Source organism: Harpia harpyja, chromosome 19, assembly GCF_026419915.1.
Source record: "Harpia harpyja isolate bHarHar1 chromosome 19, bHarHar1 primary haplotype, whole genome shotgun sequence".
NCBI classification, from domain to species: domain Eukaryota; kingdom Metazoa; phylum Chordata; class Aves; order Accipitriformes; family Accipitridae; genus Harpia; species Harpia harpyja.
The window spans coordinates 21,010,167-21,037,074 of record NC_068958.1 but is presented as its reverse complement, the minus strand read 5'-3'; the positions used below and the strand labels follow the sequence as shown (position 1 = coordinate 21,037,074).

At 64.2% G+C, this 26,908-nt stretch overlaps 1 protein-coding gene across 14 annotated transcripts in view; it reads left to right on the top strand.

The window, feature by feature from the left end:
- The first annotated feature begins 2,190 nt into the window (after positions 1 to 2,190).
- PLEKHA6 (pleckstrin homology domain containing A6) overlaps positions 2,191 to 26,908 on the top strand; it is a 52,086-nt gene continuing 27,368 nt past the window's right edge. For 2 of the 14 annotated variants that reach the window (XM_052815234.1, XM_052815231.1), the window contains exon 1: positions 2,191 to 2,234. Coding sequence is in view for 1 of the 14 variants with exons in the window: in XM_052815238.1 (XP_052671198.1) it covers positions 22,900 to 22,964 (65 nt within the window). In the remaining 13 variants the exon portion in view is untranslated. Of the gene's footprint in view, positions 2,235 to 5,730; positions 5,830 to 10,862; positions 10,882 to 17,744; positions 17,874 to 22,850; positions 22,965 to 24,260; positions 24,283 to 26,908 lie in introns of those variants that run through there. The other 12 variants (XM_052815240.1, XM_052815241.1, XM_052815242.1 and 9 more) reach the window with 10 other exon arrangements.

Sequence of the window (26,908 nt, the reverse complement as noted above, 5' to 3'; positions counted from 1 at the left end):
CCCACGAAATGGAGCTTCCCCAGGTGATGCCCAGGACTGTGGCATCGCTCCCTGCTATGCTGGGGTCCCATGGGATGCTCTCCCAACAGGCTCGCTGGGACTAACCAGACGTGTTTTTCCTACCCAGTGGTTCAAAGAACTATAGGAAGAGCCTTCCCGAGGCTTCGGGTGAACTGGTTTCCCCAAATCCTGGCAGGGAACTGCTCTGATGTGGGGACTGCGCTTCAGCTCAGCAGGGCAAGCCCCTTCCTCCCTGCTTTGGGGACCAGCTCCTTCCTTTCCACCTCTCAGGCCTCTCCTTAACAAGCATCTTTCTCCTTGTGCCATGAGAAGCTTTGCAAAGGCGCCGCTGAGACACAAGGGCAATTGCCTCTTTCACAGTCACCCAGCCCAGGTGCCTCCCAGACCCCACCTTTCCCCTTAAAAGACATTTAATTGACGGCTAAGAACAAGCAGAGAGAAAATACCCATTGGGCAGCTCCGAAAGTGCTGCAGATAATCATCAGGGTGCCCTACATACTGCTTCGGCTTGGCTGCGAGATCAGACGGGGAGAAGAATTTGACATTGTTTAAAATGAACAGGAGAGGGAAGTAACAACTCCATAATTACTCACCCCGAGTTAATTGACGGTAATTACACTGAGTAGGCAGCGGAGGAAGCTGTGACAGGCTAGCCCTGAAGAGTCATTTGGAGAGCCGTGCCGTGATGCTGGGAGGATGCCCTCTGAACCCCGGCTCGCAGGCAGGGTGGCAGCCCGGCTCCGAGGGGGTTAAGTTGATGGGTTTGGTTGGGATTTTTTTTTTTTCCCTCCCTCCTTGGTTATTTGCAGCAAACAGAGTCTGGGTGGAAGGTCTGAGCTGAGCAAGTGTTTGCTCCTGGGGGAACCGGGAGTTGTTTGGCGCTTCCCGAGCTGGGTGCCGTGTCCCGTCCCTCCTTGCAGTGCGGGGCTGCTCTGCACCCGAGCCCCCCCACCGCCACCCCCATGGGGGATGACATCGACTGGCTGGACCTGCCGGGCAGGTGGACCTACGGCGTCTGCGGGGACGGACGCGTCTTCTTCATCAAGTACGATCCTGCCTGGCAGCTCGCACGGAGTGGGGGCTGCCGCGGGGATGGGGTTTAAGCTGGGGCGCGGGGGGAGCCGGGTGCGGGGCTGGAGGGGGCTGGAGGGGGTCGGGGGCTTAGTCTGGGCTGGGAACAAGGGGTACCCCTTGCTGCAAGCCTCTGCGTCTGGCTGCTTTCCTATCGCAGTCAGCTCTCCTTTGCCCCCAGTTCTCTCTCCTTGGGGCTCACGGCTGTCCCAGCCTGATGGATGCTGTTCCCCCCTTTCCCCAAAATCTTGTCCTTCCGTTCCTTTGGCTGGAAAAGTCACCTGCATTGCTGAGACCCTTCTCTGGCGATGGGATGGGGCTCCCTGGGCCCCCATGGGTGCTGATAGCCCCACTCCTTGTCTTTCACAGCGATGAGACAAAGTCCACGAGCTGGGTGCACCCCGGCACAGGCTACTCCATCCAGAGCGGGCACTTCTCCTGCGCCGGTAAGGGATGGCTCCTGGGTCTCAGCGTTTGCTCTCTGCCCCGCCTGGGCACTGATCAGAATCTGGAGGTGTGGAGTGAAATCCTCTAGAAATGCAATGGAGGCTCCAAAAAGCTGAGCCAGCAGGAGCTGTCTTGCAGCTGGGGGGGTCAGGGGACATTGAGTGATGCACGAGGCGATGCCACATCTCTTAGGCACTGGGTTTCTGGCTGGAGAGATGTTCTCGGGGGGCTTTTAAGAGTCCTCTTCCACAGACAGACTCCCTGCGGTCTATGAGACCTGTCGCTGTTGGGGAGGGCACCCAAACCGCTTTAAAAATGCAGTTTGAGCCTATGAGAGCCAACCATGGCAGGACATGGCACCCCACAAGTGTCACGATCGTCCTGCGGCTCCCTGCCCGTGCGCTCCTGCCCTTCCCTAGTGCTGCCTCCTCCGAGGGGGGATCTCCTCTGCAGTTGCCTCCTGGTGAAGCGGGGCCTCGGTGTGACACCGAGCATCGCTAACCATCCAGCAGCAGATCCTTTGGGCAAGCACTCTGCTCCGGTGCAACACCCCAGCCCGCAGCAGAGCACCGGTGGGGAGGGCAGGGGCTGCGCGGGGTGAGGGAGGGTGACCGCTGCTTCTGCCTTGTCCTTCCAGGCCTGCCCCGAGGCTGGGAGGTGGACACCACGCTGCACGGGGGCTTCTACTTCATCAAGTAAGTGAGAAGGGGCCGGGGGGAGAAGCTTTTGCCTCCTGCTCGCAAGCACCCTTGCACCCTCGGAGGATGCTGCTCCGTGGGCTTGTCTCTGCCCGGAGGCAGCTGCTGCCAAAATCCCTGCGAGCGCAGCATGGGCTGCTATAATCCAGCCTCGTGGAGGACCAGGGCAGTAAAGGTGTGGGTTGGGAGGCTTTGGAGCGTAGTGGTTGCTAGAGGACGGGGCCAGGGTCTGCGCTGCTAGTGCGTGTCGGGCTTGGGCGGGTGGGTGCCCGTGGCCCTGCTGTGGCTCGTCCCATGGTGCTGCGGACGTGGCTGTGACGGTCCCACGGTCCCAGCAGCTGAACAAACCCGGAGCTGCCGCCGGCGAGGGAGAAAGCAGCGTGTCAGGTTTGGTAGACATGTGCGGGGCCATGTCTCAGAGGCTGCTTGGATGCTGCGGTGAGCGAGCCCTGTGTACTCGGGCATGGCGAGCTTCAGCAGAGGGCTAAAGCTTGTGCCGGCATAGCACTGGGAGGCCAGGCTGGAGTTACCTGTCCCTACGTGGCCGTGGCAGTCCCTGTACGTGATTAGCAGGGACCAGACCCAGCTCTGGGCTATGTCCTGCACCCGGCTCCTGCAACCGGCGCTGCTGGGACAGGCGAATCTTGCCCCGTCACTGCACACAAGGGAGCTTCTGTGCCAAGTTACCGTTTCAGATGCAAATATCTCTTCTGAGGGCTCCGGGAACTCCAGGGTAGCGTGGGTGAGCCAGCCAGCCCCCCGCCCTGCGTCATCCCTCAGGGAAAGGTCCCCAGGAGCCCAGTGGGGACTTTCTCCAGGGCCCTGCAGCACCCTATCCTTGTGGGAGGGAGCTCAGTGGTGCAAAGGGTCCCTGGGGCATGCACTGCCCGGGGCATGCAGTGCAGAGCTGGCTGTGCTCGCTGGGGTGAATGCAACAGGAGCGTAACTCAGTGAGGATCTGGCCCGAGGCTTTGCTCCAAGAGCCCCGGTGCATCCCGGCGGGTGGTTTCCCATTGCCTCTTGCCCCCTCCCTGCCTCCAGTCCAGGAACTGGGACCCTGGCAGGGTGATGTTGGTGTCTAGACATGCTGAGCTGCAGGCTGCCGCCGCTGCCTCGCCTCGCGCGGGGCTCCAGGTCCTGCTGGGTGAGGGTGTTTCAGACGGGATCTTTGAGCCCGTCCCTATCTGGCGCGCACGGAGGTTTCTCTGTGTGCTCAGACGGCAATAAACCCGCCGAGAGCAAAGATCCCAAGGTAGGCTGAGGGCTGGAGCAAAGCACCGGGATTATCTGGTCTAATCTGTCGAGCAGAGCCAAGGTGTCCTTGAATCAGCCCCGTGTTTGAGTCGCGCAGCCACAAACATCGCCGGCAGTGGGGCTTGCTGGACGAGGGCTGCGGTGGCAAACCTCCCGGTCAGGTTCGAGCCGTGTTCCTGCAGCACGTCTGCAATGCTTCTCCATGGCAAGGACCGTCTATCCTCTGCAGTCGGCCTTCGCTGCGTGCTCAACGTGTTACCCGTGCTCGTGATCGTGTGCCACGGCAGCTGGGAATGCCACAGCGGAGCGGGGAGCGGGTCTGGGCTGGAGGTGGGGGGCTCCAACGGCGAGCTGCTCCCCCCAACCCTGGCTGTCGCGGGCTGCGCTGGCTCCTGCCTTTGCGACAGCACCCACAAGGTGGCATTGAGGCTGGCGCAGCGGTGCATGCCCTGCACGTTGCTGCACACGTGCGCAGGGCCCAGCTGCAGAGAAGGGAACCGCTGGCTCCGTGCGATGCCGGGCACCCTCCTGCCTCTGCCAACCTGGGGGGTGGGAGGGCAGCACCCATCCCCGTGCCCCAGCTGGGTGCTCGCATGGGGAAGCACTGCTAGGAAAAGGGCTCTTTTCCACCCAACTCCTGCCTCCAGCTCTCTGCCTGCAGAAGAAAAGGCCCCGCGGTGTCTGTGCCTTCGGGCTGAGATGTTGCTGGGGGGGCCGATGCAGCACGGTGCCCCTCTTGTCTCTTCGAGGGAGTAGGGAACAACCTGGCTGGGGTGCATGCTCAGCTGCACCCTTCCCTCCCGGTGCTTTGGGGTGCCTGACCGGGCTGGTGGGGCTCCCCCCAGGAGCAGCACAGCCCCCCAGTTACTCATGGGCTTCCTGGGCTGTTTTTCAGCAATTGGGGCTCTCCTGGGTGGCAGGAGGGCATTGGGGGGGGGGGGTAGAGCTGCCCCAGTGGGTCCCCACTGCCTGCAGAGCAGGGGAATGGCTGGGGGCAACGACCGGAGGGCACAGGGGGGAGTAACTTTGGGGATGTGGGGGTCCCTGTGCTGTGGGCTGGCAGGGAGGGAGGGGAGGGAGGATGTCACCCCTTGGTGCGGGGTGGGGGGCATGAGGAGGGGGAGATGCAGGATGCAGAGCATCCAGTGAAAGCCAACCCCCTCCCCAGCCCCTAATGCCGTGTGGCTAATGGGGGGATTATAGGATCAAGGGCAGCTGCCAGTTTTTCTCTCCTGGAGAGCCCACGTCCCTCCCCACGACAGCTCCTCTGCGAAGGATGGAGGGTCCCTGTGCGCTGCGGGGTCTGAGCCTCCGGCCGCGCAGGCTGGGTGCGGGCAGGGTCCCGGCCGCGCTGCCTGGCAGCTCTGACAGGCAGAAGTAGGGCAGTGCCATAGATCAGGGCACGGTGCCATTGCTGTAGGGCTGGAGTTTGCAGCTTCCCAGCGGCTCTGCGAGCGCCCGGCTCTGCAGCCTGGGAGACACCCTGCCACCGGGCCGGGGGTCTGAGCAGGGCTGGGGAAGGGTCCTGCCAGCCCTGCCTGAGCCATCGCTGGCCCTTGGCACGGGCCGGGGCACCGAGCGGTGGCCTTTGTGCTCCAGAGAACAAGCTGTGGTTGTTGAGCTGTTTTGCTGCCCATCCTGGGTGCTGCTGCATCCCCCCTGCAGGCAGCTCTCCCTGGGGTGCAGAGACCGGGGGTGCTGCCTGACCCACTGCAGCGGGTCCCACGAGCCCGGCTGGGAACAAATGGGCTCCCCTGCCCCGAGAGATGCAGGATGCAAGGGGGGAGCGTGGTCCCAGCTGACCCCCTGATGCTGGGGTGCAGGGGGGAGTGTGGTCCCAGCTGACCCCCTGATGCTGGGGTGCAGGGGGGAGCACCATCCCAGCTGTCCCCCTGATGGTGGGGTGCAGGGGGGAGTGTGGTCCCAGCTGACCCCCTGATGTTGGGGTGCAGACTGGCAGCATGGTCCAGGCTGCTCCCCCAGGGCTGCAGGGCTGCGTGCGGGGGGGGGGGGGGGGGGCAGTGTGATCCAGCCCCCCCCCCCAAGTGCTACGGGGGGGGGGGGGGGGGCAGCACCGTCGCGGCTCCCCCCAAGTGATGCTGGGGGGCGGGGCGGTCCCCCTTCCCCTCCCCGGGTGATGCAGGCGGCGGGGCGGGGGCGGCAGGCTCGGCCCCCCCCGCGGTTCTCGGTGCCAGCCCCGGCATCACGTGCTGCTCGGCGGCCCCCGAGCATGCCCAGCTCCGGCTCCGGCTCCGGCTCCGGCTCGGGCTGGGGCTGGCCGGGAGGATGCTGCGCCCGTAGGCAGCGGGGGGGGCCCGGCCGCTGCCCGCCCCGCACGGTGAGTGCCCCCAGCGCGGTTCCCTTCCTCCTCCTCCTCCTCCTCCTCCCGGGCGCTGCGGAGGGGGGGGGCTGCGGGGCGGCAGAGCATCCCCACATCGGGGACGTGTGCCTTGGGGCAGGCGGGGGGGGGGGGGTGAGCTGTGCAGGGGGTGCTTTCTTAGGGAAGGAGGGGGTGGTTACAGCCCCCCCCGGGGGTGGCCTGAGTGCACCCCATGGCCAGAGTGGGGTGCGCTGCGGAAAGCAGCATCTCCCGGCTGCTCCAGGGGCTGGGGGCCAGGCTCCCCCCGCGCCCCCCCGTCCCTTCTGCCGTGCTTTTGGTGAGATGTGGGGACCCCCTGAGCTGTCCCCCCGGTGTGTTTATGTGCTGTGCGCTGGCTTGTGTCCGAGACCCCCGGAGCTGCGGGCTGGGGTCCCCCAGGTTTGGACCCCACTCTGTGCGCGGGTGGGCAGCACTGAGGTTTTGGGAGAGACCCGGCTTTTGGAGCCCTGGCTCAGCACCCCCAAACCCCCATGATCGTGACTGGGGGCTCAGATGGGCCAGACCCCCCCCCCAACCCCGCATGCCAGGTCTGGTCCCCGTGGGTGGGCGCTTTGCTGAGGTCGCAGCCAGGACAGGCTGCGATGGATGGAGCCCGAGATGTCGTCTGGTGCTTCCCAGGGACCCGAGCTCTTCCCTGGGCTTCGTGGCTCCCATCTCGCTGCCTGCTCGTTAGCGGAGAGCCAGCCTCCTCCTCCTCCTCGACAGAGAAGCAAGGGCGAACCGCCTCGGGGATGCGTGTCGCCTGCGAGATGCTGTGCTTGCTTGGCCCCCCCTGCATCGAGGTGTCTGGCGGTGCCGGAGACAGCGCGCGAGCCGCAGCCGCTACCCTGAGCAGTCAATCGCAGCTTTGTTGCGCCGCTGTTAGATCTGAGGGAACAGGGTCTGATTCATCACATGATAGGGGCATGTTAAATACGCCACGAGTCTATTAAACCCCAGCGGAAGGGGCTGGACTGGCCCCCCCGGGCCATCGTCCCCCAGGACTCGGTGGGGACCCCAGCTCTGGCCGCAGTACCCCTCTGCAGAGGGAGGTCCAGCCCCTCCATCATCTCTTTGCAGGGTCTTTGCCATCCTCCGAGGGCTGTGCTGTGGGGCCGTGCCGTGGCATGGGAGGGCCGAGTCCCGTGTACACGGTTTGATCCATACTGCCTGGCCCCGCCATCCCACCCGTGATGTGTGCCACGGTCCCTTGGGTGCAGGGGCCAGCTCCCCTCTCCAGATGGTTGCTGGAGCGGCCGTGTAATCCCTCTGCAGGGGGAGGCGGGAGGGAAACTGCAGCAGGGAGCGGGTGCATGGCCATCCCCGGGTGTGGAGGGGTGCAGGCAGGCCTGCCAGGGACCGGGCACGGAGGGAACCAGGGTGGCATTTACTGGGGGAGACATCCTTCCAGGCAGGCGAAGCTGTTTGCGGTGCTGCGTGCTGCTCTGCAGCCGGGAATCGGCAGCACCCGTTGGTTTCTCCCACTTTTCCACGTCAAGAGCATCTGCATCCCACTGTGCATCCCTGGGGCTGAGCGCAGAGCAGGAGCTGGGACTGCTGCTTCCCACACCGTTGCTCCCAGTACGGCTCGTCCTGTGGTGCACAGCCGTGCACATGCGTGTGGCACGCACACCGGGCTCCGTCTGTGTGTGTGGCTGCTCTGGTTCCCTCCCATGAACCCCGCTGGCATTTTCTCATGGGGAAGGAGAGCTCCTGTCCGGCTCCGATCAGCACCGGTCCCTCTCGTCCCCTTCGCTCTGCCAGGAGAGGACGAGGCTTCCCTGCGTGGCCCCGAGCCTCCTGCCCTCCTCCACCTGGCAGGAGCCATGGCTGCGGGATGCCCGGCCCCGTCGCCCACCCTGAGCCAGCGCCTCGGGGAGCCAGAGCTGGGATTAGCTCTCCCGGAGAGGGGGTGGCCGAGGCATTAAAATTCTTGAGCGTCTGCTAAAAATCACATGGTGAGTGCAAAGCCTGTCCCCTCTGGCCAGTCTCTGACTGCCTTGGCCAGAGTCTGCCTGAGCAGCCCCAGCACCCATACCCCATGCCGGGGAGCCCGGCGTGCCGTGGCACCCATCCCGCTGCACTGGGCCACCAGCACCATCCTGGCTTCGAGCACTCCATCACCCTGCCCACGTCCCTGGCTGTCCCCTCGGGGAGAGGGGCTGTGGCGAGGGGACAGGGGGCAAGGCCAGGCACAGGTGTCTTCCAGGCAAACCCCTTGATGGGGCAGCTCGCTGCCTGGATTTGGGATGCCGGGGCCGGCGGTGGCCTCACTGGAAATCGTGTTTTCCTGCCGAGTTCCCATAGAAACCGGCGGGAGCAGCCGCCGGGCTGGCGGGGACGAGGCAGAGGAGGGACGGGCAGGAGCAGGCAGGAGGGTGAGCTCCACGCCTGGCACTGCCAGGATGAAACGGCTGTACCCGACGCCGGCTGCTGCGAGGGTGCCGGCAGCCGTGCCCACCCCGGCCTGCTCCCCGCCACGGGGAAGATGCACCAGCATCACCCTGTCTGCCGGCCGTGGCTCGCCGTGCCACGGGGCGTGTGTGCATGCGTGTGTGCATGCGTGTGTTTGCACACCCGTGCGCGCCACTTGCGCTGCTGCTCTGCGGTCAGGCCTGGCGTCGGGCGCAAACACCGACCCAGATGGGCAGCGTGGGGCTTAATCCCTTCGAGGCTGCCGAGACCCCCTGAACCCTTAGCAGCCGAGCAGGGTCTTGGGTTGTTTTCTGCTCCATCTGTGCCCCTGGGAATCAGCCGGGTTGGGGGGTTTCTCCTGCCTGCCTTTGCTCACTGGAGGGGAAAGCGCAGCTCCTTAGCTGCTCCTCTGTCTCTCTCAGGCATTTGTAGTAGCATCCCCCCCTTCTGTTTTCCTTAGCTTGAAACACGATAATCCGCAGCAGGCAGAAATAGTACATTGAGGAATGTGCCGTCTCCTCTTTAGCCTTGTTTCTCCCCGGGATCTGGCAGCTCCGCAGCCGCCCGGGAAAGCCCTGCTCCGGCGGCGGCTGCTCAACCCCTTCCCACCGCCCCACGGGCAGCACCGCGGTGCGGGGAGGTGGGTGCCTTGTGCCCTGCCAGCCCCCTTCTCCAAACACACCCCTGATTTCATGGCACTGCTGGAGAGCATCCTCCGGTGTGGGACGATGGGCAGATGGGAAGGCAGAGGTGACCTGCAGGGAGAGGGAAGGAGGGGGCACAGGCGCTCCGACCCCCCCTGCCCAGCCCTGCTTGCTCCTTCCAGCCTCCGAAGCTGGAGAATGCCCTGGGAATGGGTTATTTCTGTGCAGGCAGGTCGGGGCCCTCCCGATTTCCAGCGCAGTTCTGGTTTTATTTCAGTTTTTGCTCTGCAGCAGCAGTGCAAAGAGCCCGGCGAGAGCCCGGCGAGGGCTCCCCGGGGAGCAGCGGCTGCAGGGTGAGGGTGCTCCGGCCGTGGTATGCAGGGAATCAGGTTGGATGCTCGCAGTGGCCGGTTGTGCCCTTAATCTGTGAGTTCACCAAAGCTCTTTAATAAAGATTCAAAGTCACCAACTTCTCAATTAAGGGATGAGACAGCTCTTGATCCGTGTTTCTGGGTCAGCTGGAGAAAGGCCATTTAAGACCTGGGCGATTGCTTTCCTTTGATGTTTCTAAAGGAGACGACTTTTGAATAAACACCTTGTTGGCGTGTGCTGTGCAGGAGGGCGTGTGGCTCGGCCACCTCCGAGGCAGGACCCGCAGCCTGGAGTCCAACCCCAGCTATTCCCGAGTCACGGGCCGAGTTTGGGAGAAAGCCTCTCCTCCTCTCCCTGCGGAGCACGGGTGCTCCCTGCCGCGCGGTGCTGGGTGATGTCCCGCTCCCCTGGGATGCTCTGGGCAGTGCCACCAGCCTCGCAAGGTCCTGCCGCTGCCGTGCTGCTCTCTGCAAGGTGCAGGGCAGCCTTGCAGCGAGAGCAAGAGTGCCATGCCCAGCCTTGGCAGGCTCTCCCGGAGCAGCCGACGGGCTCGGGGAGATGGGTCAGACCCAGGGCCACGTGTTCTCCTCCGTGTATGCCCATGGGTGGTCTGCACCCTGCCAGGGCCCCCAGCTCTCTAGGGTGCTTCTAACCCTCTGTTTACCTCAACAACAGCCGCTTGCATGGGTGTTAATTGCAGGAGCTGGCAAGGCACTAATTAGGGGATAATGAGACGGCTTTTGTGTGCGCCTGGCATCATGTCGACAAACGCCCTGCTCCAGTGCCGTGTCGGTGATCCCCCTGTGCCGTGTCCATGATCTCCCTGTGCCGTGTCCGTGATCTCCCTGTGCCGTGTCCCACTGGCCCCTCTCCCTGCCTGCCATGGATGCTGCCCCCCCCGTCTGCCCTCCCTGCCTGCCCCGCTGCTCCAGCCTGGCAGACCGGGGCAGCTCAGGGTTTTCTTTCACCACCTTGTGTCCCCACCACGCCGGGTCTCAAAACAGCCGCTTGATGCTCCTCCGATTATTTAAAGCAGAGGAGTTCCCGTCCCTGCTCTGCGGGACTCTCGGGTGGCAGCTCGGCTGCTCCGAGCCCCCGAGTCCCGCTGGTGATTTAGTGGCCGCCAGAGCCTTTGCAGCGCAGCCCTTTGTTCTCGGAGCAGGGAGGCAGGATCCGGCCGACGCAGGGCTCGGGCTGCCTCCACCACCGCCACCGTCTCCCCTCACCAGGTACCGTCCCTCCTCGTCCTCTTAGTATCCCCAGCCCCTGGGGGACTGGAGTTGGCTGGGGACTGGGACTTGTCCCTGCGGTTCGCTCGGTGACCGAGCAGAGAGCATCCTCCTGCATCCTCCCACGGCTCCGGCACCCATCTTCCTCCCGCTGCCGCCGTCGGCCACGCGTGCCTGCCGAGCAGCAAGAGGCTGTTGTTCCTCTCCGCCTGCCTGCAGTCGCCGGGGACTTGGAGCCAGCGCTCGCCTCCAAGCCTTCCTTACGTAAGCGCCGGCAGCGGCAGCAGCGCGGCCGCTCCGGCAGCGCAGGCAGCACAAGGCGGCTCGGTGCTGCCGGGGCCTGGAGCCTCGCACCGGCTGCTGGCAGCCAGGTAAGGGCCACCCCGGCACCACGTTGGAAATAGGCATGTGGCTGCCGACTGCTTCTACCGCGCGCTGGGGGCACCGGCGCTGGCGTCGCTGGGCTCAACTGGGGCTGGGCTGAGCGGGATGTTGCTTCTCTGGGTGCAGCCGGGGTGGAAGTGTCGCTCCTGCCCCAGAGACCTGGGGGATGATGTGCCGTGGGTCGGGCTCCCGTCCGTCCGTCCGTCCGTGGCTGGCGCCCGGCAGAACAGCCAGGACCAGTCTGGCAGTGCCGGCAGCACCGGCTGCCTCCCAGCCCTGCTCGGCCGGTTCTGCACCAGCCGGCGCGGCGAGCCCTGCGCTCAACCGCTTCCCGGGGCACCGGCCGGGCGCCCGAGCGGCGGACCTGCTGCACACCTGGGCGATGCAGTGGCTGCTGGGCTCAGCACCTTTCCTGGGGTGCTGGGCCCCCAGGGGGGACCGTGCTCGGCGCCGGGTGAGGATGGAGTGTGTGTGCCCGTGGGCAGAGCCAACGTTGGGCACAGCATCCCAGGCTTGGTGGTGGTGGGGGGGGGAATAGCTTAAAAACTCCATCCCACTGGCATTGCCTTCAGCAGCCTCACACCCCCCTGCTCCGGGCTGGGCACCCGGGAGGGTTTGGAGGGACCTGGCCAGGGTGGGAGGTCCCAGCCCCCTCCATGGCTGGTGCTGAGCTGCAGGCGGCGGGTGGGTGGTGCGGTGCCTGTGATCCGGCGGGTGAGGGCTAATTACAGCCCAGAGCTGGCTGGGTTCAAAGGGCTCTGCCGGCGCAGGTGGGGCTGGCGAGGGCGAGCCTGGCTGCAGCTCGGCGTGGGCTTGGCGCGGTCGCTTGCTTGTGCCGGCGGCTCAGCCCAGCCTCCCCTCCATCACCGCAATCTCTGCCCCTCTCTGCGGTTACGGGAGGTGAATCCCCCCTGGCTTTGCAGGGCTTCCCTTCCAGCCGGTTAAAACCCTCGGTTGATTTGGCGGTGGCGGGGTTGTGCGCTCCTCGGGACCTGGCGGACAGATGCAGGATGAGGCCAGGGTGCGTGGGGCAGCGAGACAAAGCTGCCTATTTCCAGCGGTGCTGGAGAAAGCGGCTCCTGCAGCTTTAGCATCCCCGACCCGCCACGAGCACGGCCGGAGGCGGCTCGGCTCCTGCTCCAGGCTCCTGCTCTCCCTTTTCACCCCCATCCTCGTGGTCCCTGGAGTCACCATCACTTGTCCCGTGTCCCCCTGCACAGCCATCCTTGGGGCCAGGCTGGCTGCTTGGGTCCCATGGCCCCGAGGCCCTGCAGCCCTGGCGGGGGTTCAGCTCTGACCCCCCCTTGCAGGGGGATGCTCGGGGAGCAGGAGGTCCCCCAAAGCCCCGGCCCCCGGCCATCTGCTTGATGCACTGAAACTAATTTTCTAGCCTTTATTCTTCCAGAGAATTTGAAAATGCGATTGCACCCTCAGGGCCCAGAAAGCGAAAGCAAATCAGGAGATATAAATCTGCTGGTTTCGCCTGTGTCTGATTATTTTAAAGCCAATTGCACGGTGCCAGCCTGCCAAGTTCGGGGGGCTGGGGGCTGGGGGGACCCCGGGTTGGGGCAGGGTGGGCTGGTGTTCGCCAGCTCCTTCACCGTGCCGATCTTCCCGCAGCATGTTTGCCGGATCTGCCTTGCGAGCGTGGGATTTTTTTTTTTTTTTTTTAAATGCATGTTTTGTGAATGTGCAAATGCAGTGACCTTTCGCCGGGGCCGCCCGGAGCTCTGGCTCTGGCTGCCGGCTGCTCTCCCGCTTGTCAGGGAGATGAGGGTTTCAAGAGCTACGTGCAAACTCCGGGGCCTCTGGGCTCCAACACTCGGCTGCAATCGAGGTGATGAGTTCCCGGAGGGGAGGAAAGAGCTTGTTTCCCGTCTCTCCTCGTGTGCCCGGAGATGCCAGGCCCTTCACCAGCCATCAGCGCTGCTGCTTTGCATCCTGTCCCCATCCTCCCCGCACCTCCTCCCTGCTAGCCGCAATCCGTTATTGGCGTGACCTTGTCCCCGCTGCCGTCGCACGATGCTCCGGTGGCAAAATCCCCACGGGATCCCCACGGGAGGGTCCCGCTCCCGCCCGTGACCACCGGCCCCGCATGATCCCAGTGAGCTGTCCCCTTCCCCAGCATCCTTGGACGCAGCGATAAGGGACGGTGGCCTCTCCGGGCTGCGGACAGGCCTGCGCTAGCCCACCGCAGATAAGGGCTGTGCCGGAGGGGAGCCAACAGGAATGTTATTTATGCGGTTAAAGTTCCCCTGCTGTTAGGAGCCGTCCTGGGCACGTGCTCACGGGGGGTTTGGGGTGGCTGAGAGCAGGGCTGTCCCGTCCCTGGGGTGGCAGGGTGGCCTCGGTCCGGGTGCCACCATAGCCCTGGCCCTGCTGGGAGCCGGCTCTCAGGGCTGTTCTGGCTCCCAGGAGGATGCTCGTGGGCAGCGGAACAGCACGGACCCCCAACTCCCAGTCCCGTGGGACTGGGACTCGGTGGCAGCATCCCGCAGCCGGCTTGAGGTCAGGGGAGGGCTGTGGGATAGGGCTGGTGGGATGGGGATGCTCCTTGCCGAGGCAGAGCCACTGTCGGTGCTTTTGGGGTGCAGGGGGGGGGCTCTGCGACAGAGGGCAGGGCTGGGGTAGCCCGGCACGGGGCTGTATCGATGCCTCTGGGGAGAGGCAGGGCAGCGGCTGGGAGCGGGATGCCCAGCCAGAAGTGGGGAAACTGAGGCACAGAGCCAGCACAGTGGGGATTTGAGCCGGTGACCTCTCTCGGGCCAGGTTCCTCCCTCTGACGTGTCCTGTCTCCGCTCCAGAGAGCTCCTAAGGTTTCGTGGGGTGTGTGCGTGTGTGTGTGTGTGCGCCTGTGCACGCGTGCACTATCTGGCACCCAGCAGTCCCATTTCCTGATCGGGGTTTGGGTGTTACCATCATATAATTAGTCTGTAATTGCTCTGTAATGAGGTAGCAATCCTGTGGCGGGGCTGTACTTAAAAGGGTTTCCCCCACCCCTGGCCGCTCCCCACAGCCCCCCGGCATTGCAGCCCGAGCCCCGTCCTCCTCCGCTGGGGTGGGTGGGTGGGTGGGGGGTGCCTGCCATGGGGTCAACGCTGGCTCCGCTCTTCCTGGGAGCGGGATGGAGAGATCTGGGGCAGGATGTCTGGATGGAGGGGTGTCCTCTGCGCTTGCCCCCCCTCCCAGTCTGCTCCTCCCAGCACTGGGCGCACTGGGAGGTGGCGTGTCCCCGCAACGCCCGTGCCAGCCTGGCCGGCTGCCCCGGCTCCGATCAGTGCTGCCTTTCACTCCCTCCTGGCACCCATCCCCGCTGCCTCCAGGGCCCTTTGGGGAATTCCTCTGCCTTGCCCCCACTTGTCCCTGCTGGCACGGCCACCCCACTGGTGGGGTCCCGCTTGCCCGACCTGTGGCCACCGTGCCCTGCTCCCGCATTGCCCCAGGGGAAAAGCCACCCCACCCTGGCCCTGCGTCCCCCCCAGTGCTGCCAGGTGAGAAGAGGGCTCCTCTCCCTTCCGCCTGCCCTGTGGGACTGTTTCCCTCCGCTCCCATTTAAACCCTCCCACCCCGCAGCCCAGAACGGAGAGTGCCGGGTATTTATAGCCTGGCACGGATGTTGGGAGGCAAACATGCGTGGAGGGGGGGGTTGTTTTGGTCTTTTTTGTTTTGTTTTTTTTTTTTTCCCAGTCCTCCTATTTTAAAGGCCAGGCTGGCTCTGCCAGCGGTGGGGGTGCCCACGCGTTGGCAGATCCCATTTGTAGATCCTGGGAATGGGACCAAGCGTGCCAACCCACCCCATCTCCTCCCCTCGCCGTGCCCAGGCGCCACGGGGTGCTGAGTTCGGGTGGGAGGGAGAAGGGGCTGGGTACGGACAGGCACCAGGAGAGAGCCCATCTTTTGGGGTGGCCCCAAGAGCCGCTCTCTCCTCTCCCACGGTGGGTTTGCATCCTTTGGCTCTGGGATGTGGCATCGCCCTGTGAGGGATGCTCAGCCCCGGGTTCCTGGCGGTGCAGGCAGGGGTGACGTGATGAGGGGCAGTGAGGAAGAGGAGAAGTCATCTGAGGAAGGCTCAGGTGCGTGTGCCAGCCCCGGGTGAAGTCCACATGCCCTGCTCTCGCGTCCTGTGGGTTTGTTTTCCTCGGCAGCATCTCTTCTTTCAGGTCGGCTGAGCAGCAATGATTAGCAATTCCAGTTTATATTGCGAGCCTAATGCAATTGGGTTGTGTGTACCTCTCTCCCCCCATCGTGCCCCCCCCCGCCTTTGCTGCTGGGTTTCCCCAGACAAATTGTTTGCTTTGGTGTGTAGTTTTGTTTTTTTTTTTTATTTTTAGTTTTCCCCTCTCCCCTGAATCAAGTGGATCGTCCAATTTGGAAACAACAAGCGACTGTTGTGTGTGAACGTAATGAATCTTTTAAAGCTCATCAAAATGAGAGGTTGAGTGCGTGCTGCTGGGGGGGTGTTTGGGGGGCGCAGCACCCCTCAGCCTTGGGGCGCAGCACCAGAGGAAGGGCTCGTGATAGCAGCGAGGCCGCATGGGGCCTTACCTTATCCCTGGGCTTATCACCAGACATGCTTGTGCTGCAGATAAGCAAGACCTTGGGTTCAGGCGCGGGTTGTTGGGGGGGAGCGATGCTCCGTGTCCCAGTGCTGGGGCACGGCTGGGCGGCAGGGATGCACCGTGGGGGGCTGGGTCCCCCCGCTCAGGGGTGGGGGGACCGGTGGGGGGTCCCTCTGCGGCTCGGCTCGGCTCCCCACCACCTCGGTGCGCAGGGGTGGGAGCACAAAGCAGCCCCCCCCCAACGGCTGCCGTGCTCCCACGGGTGGGTGGGGGGTGCACCTTTCATTGCGTGGACGGTGCAGAAACTGGGGCTGGAAACAGCGTGTCAGGTTCAACCCCGTCCCTTCTTCTCTTTAAGCAAAAGAAAGCGCAAAAAAACCATTTTTAGGCCAAGGACATGACTGTGGGCTCATCCAGCTGCTTAAGTAGAAGTGGCATATTCAAAATACCTGAGGAGGACCCTCCCAGCTTCTCCCCCCAACCCCCAAAATCCCAGTCTGTGCCAGCAGGAGCCCCAGACCTTGCTGGTGGTCTCTGCTCCATTCCCAGGGGATTTATGGTTTGCTGGAAGAAGACAATTTTGCGTGCTGCCAGGCCACGTTGGTGCGCACCGGAGGAGCTGGAGAGGGGAGATGTTCATGCAGAAGTGCTGCCCAGTGCCAGGGCTGCTCGCGGTGGGTGCTGTCCCAGTGAGGCAGGAGGACCCGCCGTGGGGCCAAAGTCCCGTGGGGTGGCCCTGGGGACGAAATCCCTGCCTGAGGCCGTCTCATCCCCCCCCCCGTACCCAGCGCAATTCAGACGCTCTGAAGGCAAATTTGCTTTTCCAAAGTACCTTTGCAAGATGCTGGGGGTCAGGGTGCCGCAGGGGATGGACCTGCCGTGCCGGTGGCTGTGCCAGGAAGGGTCCTCATGCCACGGTGGCATTTCGGTGGGGGGGTCCAGTGGCCCTGCCCCGGGGGGAATGAATGGCAGAGGATGCCCAGGGAGCCGTGGGCAGCCGGGCTGGGGATGGGTGAGTCTCCCGCTCTTCTTCCCCGTGATCAGGCAGGGCGATAAGAGCTCCGGAGGCAGGTGGCTGGGGCGATGCCCTGCCTGCAGCCGAGGCCTCGTGCTGCCTGCTCGTAAACAGGCTGTTATTGTTTGTGCACAGCCCGGCAGTGCCCCAGGGCCGCTTGTGCAACCGGGGCGGGGAGCTGGCTCAGAGAACTGTGGGGCTCATTGCACCCCAGATGGAGACTCCTCGGCCTCATCCAGCCCCAGGAGCGCAGGGGAACCCCGGGCTGGGCTCATGCAGAGCGATGGAGAGGTCCCTGTGGACGTGCCCGTGCCACGGAGTGGCTTCACCCCCAGCCGGCAAAGCAGTTTTGGGTCTCCCCTTTCTCGCTGGCAATGCCCGGGACCGGCCCCGCGTCCCCGAGCAGGGCACACTGCACGGCCCCGCTCGCCCCGCAGGCTGGAGCTGGGGTGAAGCAAGCAGCCCAGCCTCACCGATGGTATGTGGCCGCCCCGGTTCTGGGCTGTAGGTGAGCCTGGAGAACTGGGAAAAACAGGGTAGGGTTTTGTCTTCTTGAGTGTTTCGTCCCGCTGGAGGAAGCACGGCCGTGGTGACGCTGGCACAAGGAAGTCCCGCGGTGGCACGGCACGGCTGCGCTCTGGCTATTGGCCACCGTGGCCTCGGCGAGCGGAGGGGCTCAGCTGCGTGCCCTGCTCAGCAGGGATGATGACGGGCACCCACCACCCTGCGTCGTGCACATGGCATCACTGCTGGGCGAGGGGGACCGAAATTTTCTGTGGCCACAGGCACCCCATCAGATGATCCAGCATGGTGCTGAGTCCCTCCAACCTGTTTTATGAGGTTAAAAAATGCGCTATTTGCTTTTCCCATATTGCTGGTTTTAGCACCCAGGCGGGTCCCTGCCCCTTTCCCAACACACAGAGCCCGCTCCCGCCGCCCCGAGGCAGACCTGTCCGGGGAACGAAAATACATCTGAAGCACGACATAAACCAGCATCAGGCTTCGCTTTGAGCCGGTACCAGCGCGTTGGGGGCCAGGACTGGTGGCAGGGGGGTCTGGCAGCGGTACCCACCGTCCGGACGGTGTGGCCGTCCCCGGCAGAGGGCTGGCGGGTGCCTGGCGTGGCCGGGAGCAGCGGGAGTGGCGTGAGAGCCGGCGCGCATGGGGGGGTGTGTGTGTTATGTGCGAGCGCCTGTTTATATAGGAAGGAGCCAACCTACAGTTTCAGATTTCAGACCTCGCTTATCAGCCCGGCTGTCCCTGCCACACTCGGACGTGGCAGCTTTCAGAGGCGACCGACGGTTCTCCCCCCCTTCCCCGCCACCCCGGGGCTCCCCGCCTCGGCACCGAGCCCACCGCCCTCCCCACGGCCGGTGCCGTGGCCCCGGCAGCGCTCGACGAGCAGGTACGCTGAGCCAACTGTGGGTGCTCTGTCCTTACAGCCTGGCCCATGGTAGGGGTAAGGAGAGGATCGGTGGGGGGGGATGGAGGAAGAGCCTCCAGGGCTGGAGCAAAGGGGATGGCGATGCTGGAAGGGTTTGCACTGGGCTGGGGCAGCCAGCGAGTTGGGCTTTGCTGGAGGACGGCTACAGAGCCGCTCACGGGGCAAGGGCTCGTGGGGAGGGTGGCTCGTGAACGCGGCGCGCGACGTCGGCACGGTAGAGGCGTTTGCACCGTGCCCATGGGCGAGCAGCGCGTCCCACCGGGCACGGACACGGACATGGCGCGCGGGAAAGCCCGGCTGTGCTCTCCCAGGGGTTAAACTCCTTGCAGGGAGCTAAATGGAAGGTGTGGCAGCACGATAAGGCTGGCAGAGCTGGGAGTGGGGCAGAGGCACCCAAGCCGTTCCAGCCGGGATGCGGGGTGGGATCCTGCTCACCCGGCAGTTCGTGGCTGGTAGGGGTTGTGCCCGTGCCCTGTGCCATGGGCTGGTTGTGAAGCTTGGGCGAGCTGCTGTCCCTGCCCTTAGCTGAGCCAGCTGGGGAATAATGCTGCGATCACCTGGAAGCACTGCTTAAAATCACCTCTCCTCCTGGGGGAGAGACCCAGCTGCATCGCCTGCTTTGTTCTGTTTAAAGGGATGTTTTAAAAGAGGCTTTATTAAAGCAACCTCCTGCTGTACCCTGCTATACCCTCTGCTGTACCCTGCCATGCCTTCCCTCTGCTTTCCCAGACCCTGGAAAAGCCCTTTCCTCCCCAGACCCTCCAGCCGAGCCGCTGCCATCTCATAGAGCAGCCAGGAGGGCCGGTGACGCCAGCACCCTGCAAGGGCCGGAGGATGCTCCAGCACTGGGCAGCAGCGGGTGCCTCAGCCCGTGTTCGGCAGCTGGCAGCAGTGCGTGGCTGTTGTAGGTCTTCTTTGGTCCGCAGCACGGGATTGCTGTGGTTTCCATCCCGTTGCTCCCAGCCATCTGTGGGGATGCTCGGGAGATGGGAGTGATCTCCCCGCTGCTCTCCAGCACTGGCAGGGCGGTGGGTTCGTAGCTGAGCCTGATCCTGGCACCATCCTGCTCCTTCCTCCCCTATTGCTCCAGCAATGGTGGGTGAAGAACCAGGCTCCGGTCTGGAGCAAAGCGCTCCCTCCTTTCGGCGGCATGTCCTTCACTCCATCCCAGTGCCGCAGGGCCACTAATTAATTTTGTGACAAGGAAGGACCTTTAGCAGCTTCTGGCGATGTCCAGCACAGCGCAGAGCTGGGATGTCACCTCTGTGGTCCCCATGCGGTGCCTCCTCCATCCTGCTGGGGCAGGGAGACACGTGGGGAGGGAGAACGCATCAGGGCAAGTCAAGCGCACGGCTGGCTTTTTTCCACTTACTGGTTTCCTAAGGAGTTGACGTTTGTGATCACATTCCCTTGTCCGTTCCCTTGATTCCCAGTGACTCCTGGGCCAGATTGGGTTGGGGACACTGGTCTCTGTGCATGTGGAACATCCTCCCCTGACCCAAACCCACAGGAAAGCAGAAGGCACCCGGCGAAGGGATCTCCCACCTCTCCGGCGCCCAACTGCTCTTCTTGTGTATCGGCCCATCTCTGCCCTCTGGAAACTCAGCACAAGCCTCCAGCTCTTCCCAGCACTGAGCAAACCAGTTCCTTGTGGAGGGCAGCCACCGCGCTTGCTCCCCTCGACTAAACCTGATGCAGGTCCCCGGCCCCAGCTGCCTGCGAGCATCCCTGGGGGGACGCTGTGGGCAGGTACGTCGGCAAAAGGCTCATCCGGCTGCGCCGCCGGCAGCGAAGGCATCGCCAAGGGCTCTTACCGGGCTGGGACTGGCCGGGCTCCAGCGCCAGCCCGGCTCAGCGACTCCCGTCCCACCGGCTTCCCTCCCCGGGCACGGCAGCGGACGCGGGGCTGGAGCCGGAGGCTGCGCGGCCGGGCTGGGCTGTGCCGCAGCCGGAGCCCAAAGGCTGCATCTCCCCGCCGGGGCGGAGGGAAAGCTGGGGCGGCATTTATTTACGTGATGCTGGGGGAGAAAGGGGGAACTGGCAACAGGCTCGCTTGCAAATGGGATTTCTGGGAAGTGGAAAGCTGGCGTGCGTTCAGCCTGGAACTGTCCTGATTTCCAATTGGAAACATCCCACGGTGACTAAACTTCATTCAGGGAAAGATCTCGTTCTGCAGAGCCAACGCCGCGCTACTAAACTCGCCCGTGGCGTTTGCATCGTTGTGGAGGTGGCTGCGGGGAGGGGGATGAGGAACAAGACGAGGGCTGTTTGGTGGCACAGAGGCACGCCCTGTCCCCACGCTGACTTTGCACCATCCCGGGACACTCTGAGGGTCCTGTCTGGCGGGTGCAGAGGGTTTTGCAGCTCCCTCTGCTTTTCCCCCAGCAAATCCCTTGCTTTTCCCTTGCAGCTGCCCCCCAGGGCTGCTGTCGGCTGCGTGCGCTAATTACAACGCGGTTGGGAAGCTGGGAATGACCAGTGATTCACCGGGAAGCTGTGCCCGTCTGCCCCAGCCATGGCCCTGCCACACCAGGGTGTGGTGGGCTGGAGACAGCAATAAAATCGGGGCCGTCCCATCCGAGGGCAGCGACGGAATTGCTGCGCACGTCCTGGCGCTGGTGCTAATGGCTGGGCTGAGAGTTAATGGCTGGTGGAGGAGGCTAATGGCTCGATACGGCAAGCACCTGCAGATAGCCGAGCTCTTGGTGGGTATTAACAGGAACCTGCCCGCTGGAGGCTGTGCCCCAGGACGGCTGTGCTGGGGACAGGAGCTGGCAGATACCCCGGGGCCACGGGCAGCGCTTGGCTCCCCAGCACCCGTGTCCTGGTGCGGAGCCGCTCCGAGCTCGGCAGCGGGGCCCAGTGCCTTGGTCAGCTGCAGTTTATGGGACCGCTGGGATGCAGTGCACAGAGCCCTGACACGCTGATTTATCTCTTCTTTTGGAGACCTATTCTGGCTGCCTCAGCTCAGCACAGGGCTCAGGGGGTCGGCTGCGGTTTCCCCCCCCCAAGGGATGCCCCACACCGGCATGGCACCACTGCCAGAGGTGGAGGCAAGCTCGGTAAAGGCAGCGGATCCCGAGCCCGTGCCTGGGGTCTGAAGGGGGCCTGTGCGTGTTTGTTTTGGTCTGTTTGCTCAAAAACAAGCCTCCAGGTTTGGGGGACCTTTGGTTCCCGCTCTGTTTGTACACGGAGGCCGGTGGTATGGGCATGTGCCCGGGCAGCTTTGGGGCTGGGGGCCGTCAGTGCTGGGACCAGGAGGAATCGGAGGCATCCGTAGGTGCCAGACTCAGCTCCTGCCCATGGTGGATCCCCACCGTGGTGGCTGTTCCCGGGCACTCAGGACCGCCGCTTTTGGCTGCTCTGCATGTTGCACCCGCTGGCACCCACACCGTGATCCCGGGCTGCTCTCCAGGGCTGTGGGATGCACTGCAGACGGCTGCGGGGTCAGAGATCCTCGGCCAGCCCCGAGCTGCCCGGAGCCAGTGCTCACCCCGTCCTTGGGAGCTACTTGGTGCAATGCACTTGCACAACCGAGACGCGTGCGCTGTTGCGTCACCGCTCGGTTACAAACTGTTCCGAGGCCTGTGAAGGTACAGGATCCGACCTAAAAATGGAGAGTTTCCCCATATACCGGCATCACACCCATGCCGACGTAAGGGAAGTGTGGCATTGCGTGAGGAAGGCAACTGGGACGGTAGTCATGCTGCTGGGGAGGATGACGGGCTGCCCGCGATGACAACCTGCCGACTGGTCCATCTTTGCCGTGGCACAGGAGGCAGAGCTGAGCTGCTCCTGCCCAGGGCTAAATCCCCACAGGGACACGTGGCCACGCTGGGCCGTCGTGGCTATCAGACCATGACGAAGCCCTGAGATGCATGAGCATCTTTGCAGAGACCTGAGTGTGCTGCTGGCATCCACCCAGCCTTGCTTCTCCGGCAGGTGTGAGGCTCCGTGCCGGCATGGCCCGGCACAGCCCGGCACAGCCAGCTATGCCAGGAATGTGCCGAATGTGTCGGGACTTGACTGCGAGAGGTCGGGGCGCAGAGCAGCCGGTGAGTCACTTGGAGGGCTGGCAGCGGCACGGTGAAGCTCGTGAGCTGGGGCAGAACCAGAGCTGCCGCAACCCCCTAACCCAGAGCCTCCCCGAACCCAAATGCCTGCGGGAAGCGTGCCGGCAGCGCTCTGCCAGGGTCCCGCGGTGGCAGCGGGGCCACGCAGGCTGGCAATGTCGGTGTTGCTCTGCTAACGTGTCGTGTCATGCCCCCGCACCCTGGGGTGCTGCATTTACGACTTTATTTTTCATCCGTATGAGCGCACCCATTTGCTAAAGCACTCGAGTGAGAGCTGCCCATGAGAGATCCAACAGCGGAAAATTGGTAATTTAGACAAAAACAATCAAGAGCCTCTGCAGGGAGCGGCACAACCTGCAGTGGCTGATCGAGCCCAGGCTGGGACTTACCCCCGCTCCCTGTCCCAGTGGGCTCGAAGGCGAGTAGGAATAGCAGCGCCCGACTCCAGAGCCCCGAGACTCACTGCCGGGAGCAGGGGGACACTTAATTTTGGCACCCTGTGAGCATCGCTGTACCCTGCTCTGGGCTCCGCGCCCTCCAAGTGCTCCCAGTTCGGGGTTGTTTGCAAGGAGCTTGTGGTTTTGCGTCCCGCGTGGGCGTGGGGAATGGGAAATTCAAAAGCCGTGCCCATATGCAAAGGGGCCGCGCACATCACGGGCAGGGGGAGCCGAGCCCAGCCCCGCTGCCAGCAGGTCTTATCGGCCGCTGTGTCTGCACTTATTTACAGTTCATTCCCATCTGTGTTTTTTTTAGCCATTTGATGGTCTTATATCATGATTAAAACCATCCCCACAACAGCCCTCCGCTTTCCAGCCTGCGCGGGGTGGTGCCGTGCAGATGTTTGTCCAAGGCTATTTATGAGCACTCGCAGCCCGGACGCCCCCGGGGCCGCAGCCGGAGCTGGAGAAAGCGAAATGAGCTGCGTGTCGGTGTCCGAAAGCCGGAGCTGGGCTGCGGTGCCAGCTGGGCGTCGTGGGCTGTGAGTACCTCCAGACCCACGGGAGCCGGGACGAGGACAGGAGCTGAGCCCTTTTTGTGCCCCCTCTGCATTTGCAGGGGGACGCGGTGGCTGCTCTGGGCTGGCGGAGCCGGACCTGTCCCGGCTCCAGGACCTGGCATGGGATGCTCCTGGGGCAGCGGGGGCCGGTGACACCGTCTGGGTTGGGGCTGGGTGGGGGGGGGGAATAGGGGTTTGCTCCCCAGGTGCCGTCGTGCCCCGGGGCTGTGCATGGGCAGAGCAGGGCTCTGCCAGCTCCTGGCGACGGCACGGCCGGAGGTTAATCATTCAACTCCTTTGCAGATTGGGTAACGCGGCTAGTGGCAGGGGGGGTGACAGGGACATCTGTCCATCCGCTTCCCAGACCTCAGACATAGGAACAGCCCCTGTGCCTCTTCTCCATGGGGATGCATGTGGTGGTGATCCGGACAACCTCTTGGGGACCGCAGCATGCGGAAGACCCTGGCATCAGGGCGCTGGCAGCACCGCGCGCCGGCTGAGCGGCAGTCTCGGGAGCCAAGCCGGCCCCCGGCACGGCCAAGGGAGCCAAGAGCCGCGGCTGGGTTGTAAACACGCTCGGATGAAGTTACAGCCATTGATGTTCCTTGGAAAAGCTATGTGTAGGGAGAGCTCCGGGTCCCCTGAGCTGAGACATCTTGTCCTGCCCGGGCTCCCGCACTGAGGATGCGGTGGATGTGCCTCCGGCTTCCGTGGGCAGCCGTGGGAGCAGCCCTCTGCCCCGCTCCTGGGGGGGGGCAGAGGGCTGAGGGGCTCAGCCCCCCCGATGAACGCTGCCAGCTGCCCCCAAGGATGGGGGAAAGCAGGGTCTCCATGCAGCTCCCACCAGGCTGAGCTGCTCATGGCTCGGCTGGATACAGAGGCAGGATACGGCCCTTGGGGCTGCACGGGAAGCAGGCAGGGCTGCTCCCGAGGCCCGTGGTGCCGAGGGAGCGGTTTGGGGTGCATAGAGACATGATGCTGTGGGAACGGCCGTGGGTCCATGGGGGGTGCAGAGCCCCTTGGAAACCCCTTTGCATCCCCGGCGGGTTGGGCTGCAGTGGCCTGCCGCACCGCGGTGCCGTTAAAGGGGCTTTCAGCGCGAGCAAAGGATGCCTTCCCATGCTCGTCCCGCAGCGGCGTGGTGCCGAGGGGGTTAAGGCTGCCGGCAGCTGCCGTGGCTGTTAATGATTGATACCAATGATGGTCTCCGTGGGCTTGGAAGGAAATCATCTATCCCGGCTGTGGGAGAGCCACCGGCTTGGCAAGCGGACGTGGGCGGAGGGGATGCGCGGTGGCACCGGTGAGTGCGTGCGTGCGTGCGTGCGGCATCGGCACAGAGCCCGGCCATGGCACACATGGGCCATTGTCTGCGGCCGGTGCCCGGCGGTGGCCGAGAGCAGCCGGGGGACCCGAGGGCAGCCGGTGCGGTGACGGACGCGGCTGGATATCTGGCAGGCGCGGAGCACGGCAGGGAGGGCACCGCGTCGCCCGTCGCCGTCGGGACGCCGGTGTGATTATCATGTGCAATGGGTTAAGCAGGTGCTGAGGATTTGTTCCAGCAGGATTTCCCCAGCGCCGCTGCCATAATCCCTGCTCCTGACCTGACCTGGCTGGGGAGGGGTTGGGGCTGTGTTTGTTTGATGCCTCGTACCAGCGATTGCTCGGGACAGGTATTTCTGCCCACTGGAAGTGGTTTCTTAAAGAGCTTAGCAAGAGGTTTAAACCCTCCAGGTCTGGGTCCGGCTTGCGGCTTGGAGGCTGCATTAGTGGATCACCTTTGGCGGAGGTGTCGCAGCTGCCCAGGCACCTCCGTACCCCCTGGCCGGGTTTCGGCAGCAGCGCCGAGCCCAGCCGGGACCCTGCCACCCCAGCCCTGGGCCAAGGGAGAGGGAAGGTCTGCAGCCCCACAGTGGTTCCAGATTTGTAGGAGGCTGTGGAGTGCGGGGGGAGAGGCTGAAGGATTGCATCCTGGTCCGATAAATGGTCTTGATGTCTTGTGTCCGCTCACCCGTGCTGGTGCCCAGTGCCTCTCGGTGTCTGCCGCGGTCCGGCTCCGTGTGCCGGCAGCCTCCCACCCCTCACCTCCGAGCCCCGCAGTCTGCGTTTGCATGTCTCCATGACTGATTTCATCCCTGCTCGTCCCCTGGGGGATCCGTTCCCAGGCTACCCCGTGGCTGGGGAAGAATCCTTGGCCAGTGATGCCGCAGGAGAGCTGCCGGCTGCCGTGGGGCTGCCCTGTCCCTCGTGGGCACGGTGGCTTGGGGAGCCTGGCGATCCCGTGGACGTGGCGTTTGGGTTCTGTCCCCAAGAAGGGACGACGGAGTGACATGGTTAAAGCAGGGCCACGCACTCAGTGCTGCCAGGGCATGGACTTGTCACCTGCTCTGCCCTGGGTCCTGGACCACCCCGTCAGACGGCTGTGACGCTCCCCAAACGTCACCCCACGTATCTGGGATGCTGCTGTGCCTGCCCTGAACTCTCCATCTCCCACAGCAGCGTGTTTTGGCCGGGCCGCCCCTGCGAGCCATGCCTGTGATGGAGCCGGGGTTGCCAGGGAGATAAAACACAAACTCCCGGTGCTTTTTTATGCTTTTCCCTGACCCCAGCTGGAGCAGGAGCGGGGGACTCGCCCTCCCCGCTGCCGCCGATGCTGGCTGCCAGCAGCCGCTTTGTTCTCTGGAAATCCCCTGACTTCCCCCTGCTCCCGGCCGTCCCGCTCTGCCGCGCCGAGGATGGTGGGAGCTTCTCCCACTGTCCGTCCCCACGGACCCTGGCCGGCTGGGACATCCCTGCTCAGGGCCACCACCATCGCTCCTGCGCCAGCCCGGCTGCGTGACGACGGTGACGTTGCACGTGGGTTGTGGGTTTGCGGGAGCCGCCATCTGCCCTTGCCGGGGACTTTGCCCTGGCTCAGCAAGGCCGGCACAGCAGCCCTGCTGCTTCCCAGCCGGATCCAGCTCAGGCTTTTCCGCCTTCCCTCCCGGCAAAGCTCCCACGGGGAATCGCAGGGTTGATGGCGAGAGCGCGTTCGCAGGAGCCGGTGGTAAAGCCTGGCCTGGCCGCGGTGCTCGCTGGCTTGCAGCCTCTCACACCGAAACCCTCCCGAGGTGCGTGGGGCAAAGCTCTCCGGCCAGAGGCTGCTTGCTCCGGGGAGGCTTTTTTCCCGGCATCGGTGGTGGGCGGCGAGCCGGGGTGCTCCCTGCCTGGACATCGGCGGTGGCAGCTGATGTGTGGCAGTTTGTCACAGCGGTGAGGTGGCAGAAGGGACGGATGCTTGGACCAGCACCCTTTGTTTTGGGGCTGTTTCACAGCAGCGCCCGGCACGGACGAGTGCAGGAGGCAAAATTAACTTTTGCTTTTGCTTCCCTGGCCCCATCCCAGAAGCAGTTGCACTGGAGGGGGAGCGCGGCAGGCGGGCACCGTGGTTAGGGGCACGGGCGCTGCTCGGCTGTGCCGCTGTGCCGGCACCGTGCCGGGCGCGGGAGGAGGCTGTGCGTGCGCGGGAGCCTGGTTTCGTTAGCACGAAGGGCTGCGCTGCCTTCTGGCCCCCTGCCCCGATGGACGCAGTGCCAGAAATGCTTGCTCAGCTGGATGGCGGGGCCGGGATTAGGGCAGGGATGAGGTTATGGAGGAGAACCGGCTGCCGGTCCCTACCATGCTGGGAGCAGCGGGAGCCAGCCAGCCGGCAGCACCGTGGGGATGGGCCGGAGGGAAACCTCAGCGTGCGGCTCTGCACCGAGGTCTGGTTTTTGAGTCCCCACAAGCTGCTTTCATCCCAGAGGCCTATCTCGCTGCAAATCCGGCAGGCGCTGGGATTTTGAGGGCTGCCGGTTGGCTCTAATGAGCCCGTGGCGGTGCCTGGCCAGGCATGGGAGTGTTTCTTGCAGCTCTCCATCCCGCCTCTGCCTCCGTCTCCTCTTCCCCTC